At 34.7% G+C, this 9417-nt stretch overlaps 1 protein-coding gene across 2 annotated transcripts; it reads right to left on the bottom strand.

The window, feature by feature from the left end:
- Window positions 1-4674: 4674 nt before the first annotated feature.
- Window positions 4675-9216, bottom strand: LOC133874389 (calmodulin calcium-dependent NAD kinase-like). Of its 2 annotated transcripts, none has more exons than XM_062312301.1 (9): window positions 9078-9216; window positions 8731-8922; window positions 8400-8623; window positions 8190-8251; window positions 7161-7388; window positions 6872-7001; window positions 6450-6793; window positions 6200-6344; window positions 4675-5087 (listed from the first exon to the last, which is right to left on the bottom strand). In XM_062312301.1, the coding sequence occupies exons 1-9, from the start codon at window positions 9085-9087 to the stop codon at window positions 4848-4850; spliced, it is 1575 nt and encodes a 524-aa protein (XP_062168285.1). In that variant the 5' UTR covers window positions 9088-9216; the 3' UTR covers window positions 4675-4847. The 2 variants fall into 2 exon arrangements, with proteins under 2 accessions (XP_062168285.1, XP_062168278.1); XM_062312294.1 differs by having other exon boundaries at window positions 9030-9190.
- Window positions 9217-9417: the final 201 nt, after the last annotated feature.

Raw genomic sequence — 9417 nt, 5'->3', positions numbered from 1 at the left:
ATATATATATATATATATATATATATATATATATATATATATATATATATTTGTTATTAATCTTTTACCAGTGATGTGGAATCTGACGTGTTATTAAAAGATTAATAAAATTAAAAAAAAAATGATCCATACACTTATTTCTCACAACAGTCCCACAACAAGCTGACGTGGCTAATAATATTTTATTATTATTTTTTGTTTTGTTTTTGTAAAAAAATAATAAAATATTATCAGCCGTGTCAGCTTGTTGTGGAGCTGTTGTGAGAAATGAATGTAAGAATCATTTCTCAAATTAAAAAGGTATGTTGCGTAATGTGTAGACTGTCTTTGTTGTCTTTATTGTATTTTGGGACACGTGTTTGTCCCCACGGACCCTACCCTCTGTTAAAAACATGCAATGGCACCTCTCGTTTTCATACCTGCAGAGGGGAGTGATTCCTTTCGATGGGTCTGCCGCCGCTGGGGAGGCGCCGACGCTGGTGGGTCACGGCCGGCGCCGGCGACGGCAGGGGAGGGGGTTTTTCCGGCGATTTTTTTTTTCTGGTGCCCAAACAGTAGAAAACTCATTTTTTTTTCGGGTAAGTGAAAATCCTAGTTCTTTTTTTTTTTTTTTTTTTTTTTTTCATTTGGGATGATTTTCTGAAAGGTTTTGGGGGCAAATTCTTTGGGTAGACCGTATGAGTAGAGAGGTAAACTTCTGGGTTCGAGAGGAGTTTTGGTTTGGTGATCTTGAATGATTATGGGTTCTTATTTTTCTGTTCGGTATTTTTGGATTTTTTTTTTTTTCCTTTCTGAATAATGTTCCAGTAGATTTTGACAGAACTAGTTGGGTTGATGATGAAAATTCTGGATTATTGTAGTTAAAGAAACGAATGGGTAATTTTATGTAAAAAGCAAAATGGGTTTCTGTGATAATTGATTTATTTGGTTTGAGAAGTTTTGGTTGGGTAGTTTGCTGTGGACTGAATGGGTACGGGATTTTGAAGAAATTTCTGTTTGATTTTCAGCTTGTTGGATTTCTCTTCTTCTCTTGTAATTCCGATTGGAACTGACTTGTTGGGTTAGTTTAGTGATGATTCTACATCCATGATCATTCCTGAGTTTCTATTTTAGCTGCAATTCGGGTTCAAACAATAGTTATTGTTGTTTTAGTTTTGGGTTTTAATTTCTTAACTGGTTTGATTGATTGTTATGGAATTCTGGAAATTTTTGTAGCTAAAACCGGTTGGATATTCTCTATTTTAGGATGTTTACTTTTATTCCTTAGTCACTAAAAATGATGATTGTGCGAATGAAAATCAGGATGGATTTTGAAACACTGTTATTTCATGAAATTGGAATTGTCATATCACCTTTGTCCACAATATGTGCTTCTGTCAACATATAATTGCTCATAAGTTACACTAATTGCTGCCTATTCTATTGATTCATTTTTTTTTTTAATTATCTTTTGAGCGATCTCTAAATAAATTTTTATGATCTAATCTAAGTATTTAAGTGTGTACTCAAGAAATCGAGGTAAGGGAATCACAGCTTTAAAACCTCAACAAAATTTTAATAAAACTTTTTTCAAAAGAAAAAGTCGAAATTTTTCTAAAACCATTTTTACACCTTACATTATTTGTACTTAAAATTTCGTCATTAATTGTCCTATTACATAATTACATATTGTGGTTAGAATTTTATGAGATCATTGTGCATTATGTCGTATATGTTGCATGTGTTCCATGTGAGCGGAAAATGATGGCATCATCGTAAATATATATATATATATATATATATATATATATATATATATATATATATATATATATATATATATATATTGTTACACAAAGTTTTACCTTACGGCATCATCGTGTTTCGATCTGGATCCATATAAGTAGCATGACAACCACACCAAAAGTGTAGGCTATCGGTTCGGGGGGGGTCTTTGATGTGAATTTTAATTGTACTCGTAAGTGTACGAATCGTTTGCAATAAAGGGTTTTGCAAGTGCGAGGTCGACCCCACATAGAATTGTGTTCTTGAAAAACAATTTTGTTTCTAAACTAATTAAAACTTAACCTAGTTCCAAAAAAGTTTGATTTTAATAAATAAAAGAAAAACATAAATAAAATAAAACCAAAAGAAAACAAAAGAAAAATACTAAAGTTTTGAAATTAACACTCACCGAATCATAACAATATACTCCATGTTCATCAATATTAATTTGAAGTTCTCACAATTAAAATCTTAAGTATGTTTTACTATGCTTCAAACAGTTAATCAAAACATCCCATGTATCAATTCTTTACACAAATCATAAAAGATATCCAGTTTAAACCAAATCATCAAATTTATTTGTAGAATAAATTACAAGGGATATCCAATTGTTTTGAAAATAAAAACCAAGCAATCAATTATGTGAAATTATCTCAAATAATCAAATGTATATTTGAATCACAAAAGATATCGAAGAATCATTTCACACATTGAAAAGAAGTAAAACATTTGAAATATTAAACCAAATAAAATCGGATAATAAAAACTTACATGGAAGTATTGTTATTCTTTATTGATAATGCTTCATCCTCAACTTTAGTTGAAAAATTAGCTACACATAACTATAAAAAATAAATCTTAAACTAAAGAAAAACTAAACTAAAAAGAAGCAAATATATTTGGTCTCTAGCTTTCTCTAGCTTCCATTGTTTTCTCCTCTTCTTGAAGCTTAAAGATCTATTTATAAGAAGAAAACAAATCTTAGAAGCCCTAGAAAACAGAGAAAAATTGGAGGTTAGTTTTCTAATTTGAGTAGAATACTCAAAACTCAATATAAGAAGGAAAATGATTCCAAATTCGTCCAAATTTGCGGTGTTTTATTGCGGGACGATTTTGGTATAGCAGACATCTGAATTAAGAAAATCTTATTTCACAATGATCTGTAGTGTTTTGAGTTAGCTTTCCAACGCCACTTGATTCACCTTAATCTGATACTTGAGTGAAAAGTTATGGCCAAAATACTATGACATGGGCAGAATTTAAAATTTTATCCAATCCGATTTTGACTTTAATTAGAGAAATTTTGATTTAGTTCTCTCCTTGATTTGGTTGAACATAACCATATCATCTAGGTCTTCTCAAAATGTGCTTTCTTTCACCTTAAAGCTATTGTTTTTTCTCAATGACCTGCTACTAAAATACCAAAATTAACCAAAAACATTAGAAAATAACAAAGCTAAAGGTTTAGTAAATGCAAATTAAGGGGTGGGTCCACATGTGCAATATTTGGCACTGATCAGTCTTCACCTAGGGAAGTTCTTAACCCGTCAGCTCTCCCCTGTGACGACAAGATGAGCGATCAGGTCCTTCGAGATTGGTCCTTTTGGACGTGCCAAACGTAACGTGCGCAGCTCACGATTAAATAGTGGAGGTGGGCCGGTGGCAGTTAAGACTTTTACACTGCATAAATGATTCATGCATCATCATGCATTTTGGATATAAATGTCACTTATTCAATATTTAATACTCCTTTTAAAGTTTTGAAAATTTTTATATTTTTGCTTGTTGTGCTTTTCTTACTGAGTTGTCAAACTTACCCATTTCCCCTTAAATATTTTTTCAAATGGCGTTGTTTGTCATAGTGGTGAGGAAGTAGTGCCCGTGGGTCTGCTGTTTATTAAAGACCCGAACATATGGCCGTACGAGTAGGACTTTTGGACCCACTGTGACGTGGTGTTGCAATAGTAATAGAATAGTACTTGGAATTTCTATAGAAGATGAGATTGCTTAGAAAACAAAACTAACTTGTGCAGTTTTTATTTATTTTTGTATATTGTACACTTTTGCTAATTGTATACCTTATTGTCCCACGTCTAGGAGGACCCTAACAACCTTAGTTGTTTCTTTTTGTTTATACCTCCAAAAAGAACTTGTAATGAATTCTCAGGGTGTTAACTTTTAATGATATGAAGCATATTATCTTTTATCGATTTCTTGTATTACTACTAATTATTTCTACATTATGTGTCCACTAAATTCACGTTCCCCTTATATCCCAAAGCGGGGGCGTGACAGCATGGTATCAGAGCAAAGTTAAATGTTGTTTGCTTGCTAAAGAACCTAGGAAACATAGAAACCCATGTTTAGGTTAGGGTGCATCACTACGCTCGCAATTGATTAAGTAATTAATTAAATAGGCTCCGCCAGACCATGTGGACTGTCTTCACTAATTTACTCCAATTTCTCTAATTTGCCTTTCCTGCATTTACAATCTGCATAACATCTCCTTGTAATATAATTTCCTAACGCTCAATTCTCAGCTGAACTCAGCTGTATGTAACGCTGTCAATGCTTTCGCTACTACTAGCTCTATAAATATGATTTTAGTGGTACTTCGTGCCGCTAATTCAAGACCGTCAAAATCCTTTACTATTAATATTTAATACCTATACTTATACACCCACTTGTTTTATCCAGACCTACATATCCCAATTAACTTCAAAAACATATACCCATTGAAGGATTCTTCCATTTTATTTGCAATACCTCTTATTTGTCTCTCCCTCTTGCTCACCTTCCTTGGAATCCCTCGTGCCCTGGCCTTTTTGTTACCTTTTGAATTGCATAATTCCTCTTTCACCAAACAGAAGAAAAATTTATATATACATACACATTGCACGACTCTTGAACTGACATTTAATATTCCAGTTGGTTCCATTCACACACACACACAAAAAAAGGTAGCTATATACATTGGGCTAAGGTACCTTCTTCTAACAATAATTAAGGTGAAGATAGCCAAACTGAAATATATATGGGAGCGGAGTGTAGGAGCAGGGATTTGAGTTGTTTTACAAATGTCGTTAAATATTTGTTGGATTTTCAATTCTTTGCACACAATCCCTCAGCTCCAGTTGAAGGCTTGCCCTTGCCGGCGACAAAATGATGTCTTTCCAAATGGAATTGAGCTCCGGCAATGGGGTTGAGTGGTTGTAAAGGTCGTATATGGATTCGGCTTCGGCGTTCAAACTGCTTACTCTTGTCAAACAATCGTCCTCAGGATCGATCAGCAGTTTGTTGTCTCCGTCTTTCCATGCTACCAACTGTACATTTATGCCAATCAAAGTCATCAGATGAATATATTTGTGCTATAATTATCTAAAAATATTCTTAAAAGAACTTCCAATCAGTTGTCTAAAAAGTGTTTTCTATTTTAAAAAGTATTGTATGTGAGTTATTTGTTAACTTTTTTTTTTTTTTTTTGTAGAAAGTATCTTTATTTTTGAAAACAGATAGTACTTTCATCTTATATGATCACGATTTCCAACCATTTTTCTTATACGTAAGGAACAAAACTATTTTTCTTCTCCTAAAAAAATAAATACTCCACAGCAGCTTTCTTTTATTTTTATTTTTTCTATATCATTAAAATATCTTTTTTAATTTTTTTTTTTTGCCTTCTACTTTTACTTTAATTAAAAATAAGAAAGAAAAGATAAAGTATGAAAGATATAATATATTTTGTGAATAAATAAATGAATAGAATGTTACAGTGCTTCCCTATGCATTGGAAAGCACTGTAGCATTCCCGGTGTAAGTGACTTTTTTGAAATTTTTCTTAAAATATAAGGAACAAAATCCCTATAAAAAAACTGCTTTGAATGTTCTAAACTCTTCCTTTTCATTTTTGTTCTTTCGGGTTCTAGCCTACCAGGTTCATGGGCTTGCAAATCAAATGCTAATCATGAAAGAGTAATCCTATTTTTTACACGGGTTGACATCACGTATTTTAAATTGATGAAAATTTACTTAAAACACTTTACGTTAATCAATGTGAAATGAATGGCAGGAGTGTCTTTGATAAATGTGACGTCAGTGCCCGAGCCTCCCAGGAGAATTGTGTGGGGCTATGAACATTGCCCAAAAATTTAGATCTACCAATCCATCCAGCTTGTGGTTATGACCAACCCCTAAGCAAAGCCTAAAGTCCGTTTTTGTCCGTCCAGTCCAATAAAATTCAAGGCCCATCGATCAGGAGATGCATGCCAATCTAGACCTAACTTCATATGTCGACCCGTTGATTGAGATACCCAAGCCTATCTTCACTTTTTCTTTTTTCTTTTGTTGAACAAACATGATTTTCACGTCTAATTTGTGCAGTACTTGAGGTCGATTGAAAGGAAAAAATCAGGATAAAAAGGTATTCGGCTTTTACCGTAGGTGGGCCTCCCAGAGCATTGGTGCAATAGAGCCTGGCATTGTCAACAAGTTGGCAGTATCCTGGAAACGCACTCGCAAATCTCTTGTGGGATTTCAGCTGTGCATTCACCCTCACTGCCCTTCCCATTATTATAGCTCTCCTGTACAAATTTCGGAATATATATATGTATTTGAGATATAAACAGGCCATATTGATATATATATATATATAGGGGAAAAGAAAGCAACAATAACGTTATATATACCTGATGCCTCTGACAACAGCTAGATAAGCATCACAAACCACCCCAACCATCTCTATTCTGTAAGGTTTTCTCTTGGGAGCTTCTCCATTGCCATTTTCTTCTGGTTGCTCTTCTTCTTCATCTTCTTTCACCTGCTCCCAGTAGTTTTCAGTAACAGTGCCGTCGTCGGCCACCTTGTAGCCTACCCCCATGCGGTAACGGCATTTGTGAACATTACGTGCCATAGCAATTGTCTGCTCAACAAAGGGTTCCCATGATAGCGTGCCATCCATTATCACATCCCGTCCTTCGTTAAGCGCCGTCACTAGTAGTGATGATGCAGCATCAGTCGAAGATTGGTGCACCTAATTTAATATAGTCTTGTCAAAAAACACTATTAAATATGCATTTGTCAGTTTAAAGAGAGAGATGCATGTAGGTACCAGTTCAGCAGTCTGAAGCATGTCATGGTGATGGCCCCGAGAACTGAGGACTCTGTAGATAACGTCGGTCTCTTTGAAAGCATCTGCCTCTACTACCACGGCCTTCGCCGCTGCTCCCGACCAGAATGGTCTGCAAAATGCAAATCCAGCCTGGCATCAATAAACACAAGATAGCTATTCCACGACGACCCACCACTTCCAATATTGTTTCAAACTGATCATTTTGATTCTTGGAATTAAGAGAAAATTTTTGATAGTATTAGTAATGAAATTAATGCAAGCTTTTTACTCTTTGAGAATGTCTTTTAAGACAGTGCTCTTGCCAGCTCCCATGCCGCCACCCATGAGAAGCAGCACCGGACTCCTCTCACTGTGGGCAACCGGCACCATGACCTCCGTACATTGTGGTTCATCACCCTTTGGCGTACCGCTGCCAATTGCTTTCATCTCTTCCATCAATGTACAAAACACCCTTGTCACCTTCAAATCCTTCTGCAGCCTCTCAAATCTCTGTTTCCTATCAGATCACTCAGCATGAAATTAAACTAAAAATGTAGAATGACTGAAAATGTATTTTAAACTTTTAGGCTCATGAATTGTGTGCATAAATTTGTGAAAGGAAAGATAATGTAACCAACAAATAAATATAAAAATAAATAAATAAAGACAAAGAATTACGTACATTGTTTACTCTATAACTTATGTCCATAAAGCCCAAAAGACTATATTTTACTCTTGTTTATTTGATACAGTATAACATGCTTCTATGCATACGAGAATTAAAGTAAAAGAGAATAAAACACTCCATAATATACTCTAACCATTTGTTCTCTCTTTTTCTTTAATTTGGTTTAAAATCTTTAAAATTAATGTCCTTGCTAATTAACAACTCCTTGCTACTGCATTAAAGCTGAACTCCAACCTCCCTTTTAATTAATTACAATTGAAGGCCTTATATAATGTTAGAACTCTTTCTAATGTCTTTTTAGGGTCCTTTTGCTGACATAAGAGTTTGTATTTTTTAATAAAAACAAATGAGATAAATCAATCTATAGTTTTTCTTTATTAAAAACAAGGCATCGTGTCAACATATAAAGACATAGAAAAAATACTAGAATGAATTCTAGCATTTCTCATATATAGTGACGCTTAGAAGTCACGCTAAAAAAAAAATCTTGTTCACGGTACTTTTCGTCAGTATTATTGGCTTTGAAATAAAAGTAATAGAAATAATAATTCGACGTTATTGATTTGTTAACAGTACAATAGCAGGTATATATGCACAGGAGGTATGCAGATTAACAATAAAAAAAGTCACCTTGTAGCTGCCAACAAGAAGTCTTTCAGCTTTGTTTTCTGCTCAGATTCAACGCTCAAAACCTGCCATTCAAAGGGAAATTAAAACACAAAATATCAACCAACAAATTATATATATATATAGATGAATAAGTTAAAAGGGGGAGATTAATAATAAATATTAAACATGGAAAGACAGAACAGTACTCCTATAAATTAAATGCTCGTTTACCTCAGAAATCATAAGAGAAGCTTGACCCCAGTGAAATGCAAAATAACTGAGGATGCATTTATCAAACTCTTCAATCAACTTAACGTAGAGAGACTGTGGGTCTGCTTCATTACCAAAATATTCATAGATTCTCTCTTCACACCCTTTGGCTTTTCTCAAATAATCGTAAGCTAACTTGCATAGCTGGGGACACTTTTTTTCATCTAGAAATCCCAGTTGCCTAGCTGAATAAGCAAATATAATGTAATTAATCTTCAGAAAAAAAAAAAAAAAACCTTCATGGTTTGTGTGTAGGTTTTGAGTAGATCAAGGATGGCAAAAAGATAATTACCAACATAGTGGGAAAATCTTTCGAGCTTGCCAAGGCGGCCGGATTCTGTCCTTCCTATCCGTGGAATGATGTTTTGATCTCTCAGCGGCTTAGACTTCTGCCGGTAAAAACGTGTGGCGGCGGCCGCTGCTACGAATCCGAAGACGGACGCAGCAAGGATGTGTGCGACGAGGACTTTGCCATGCCTACCGTCTGAAGGCAGTTTGAGGGAAACTAATTAATTTGCCACTAGAGAGAGAGAGAGAGAGAGAGAGAGAGAGAGAGAGAGAGAGACTCAGAGAGAGAGAGAGATGGCTTACCAGGCCGCATCTTGTTGAAACTCAGAGAAGGAGAGAGAGATGGCTTACCAGGCCGCATCTTGTTGAAACTCAAAGGAGGATAATGATTGCCCAAAAATGGAAAAACTCAGAGGAGGATATGTACTTTCAGTAGAAGTTTTGCTTGGCTTTATTGGGTTGATAATGGAGAAGATCACCGATCAGCAGTATTTCATGGACCCAAGAATCAAGATGGTGACTTTTGTGGGTCCTTAATTTTATGATAAGAAAATGACATTTGTTAAGCGTGCCTTGATAAAAGAAATTTTATATTACAAGCTCTTCCACCATAGCAATACTTTATTAGGAAATGATATTTGTACTCCTAATCACAATTCCTTTAAATTTTCTGTTTGAACTTCGATCACCT

Source organism: Alnus glutinosa, chromosome 1 (genome assembly GCF_958979055.1).
Source record: "Alnus glutinosa chromosome 1, dhAlnGlut1.1, whole genome shotgun sequence".
NCBI lineage: Eukaryota > Viridiplantae > Streptophyta > Magnoliopsida > Fagales > Betulaceae > Alnus > Alnus glutinosa.
The sequence above is the reverse complement of the archived record's forward strand: the minus strand, read 5'-3'. Positions and strand labels throughout refer to the sequence as shown.

Coding starts and splice junctions, on each gene's coding strand:
- LOC133874389 (XM_062312294.1), bottom strand. CDS start 9,087: ATGCGGCCTGGTAAGCCATCTCTCTCTCCTTCTCTGAGTTTCAACAAG. Junction 8,923..9,029: donor TTTCAACAAGATGCGGCCTG/GTAAGCCATCTC, acceptor AACTGCCTTCAG/ACGGTAGGCATGGCAAAGTC. Junction 8,624..8,730: donor AAGATTTTCCCACTATGTTG/GTAATTATCTTT, acceptor TTGCTTATTCAG/CTAGGCAACTGGGATTTCTA.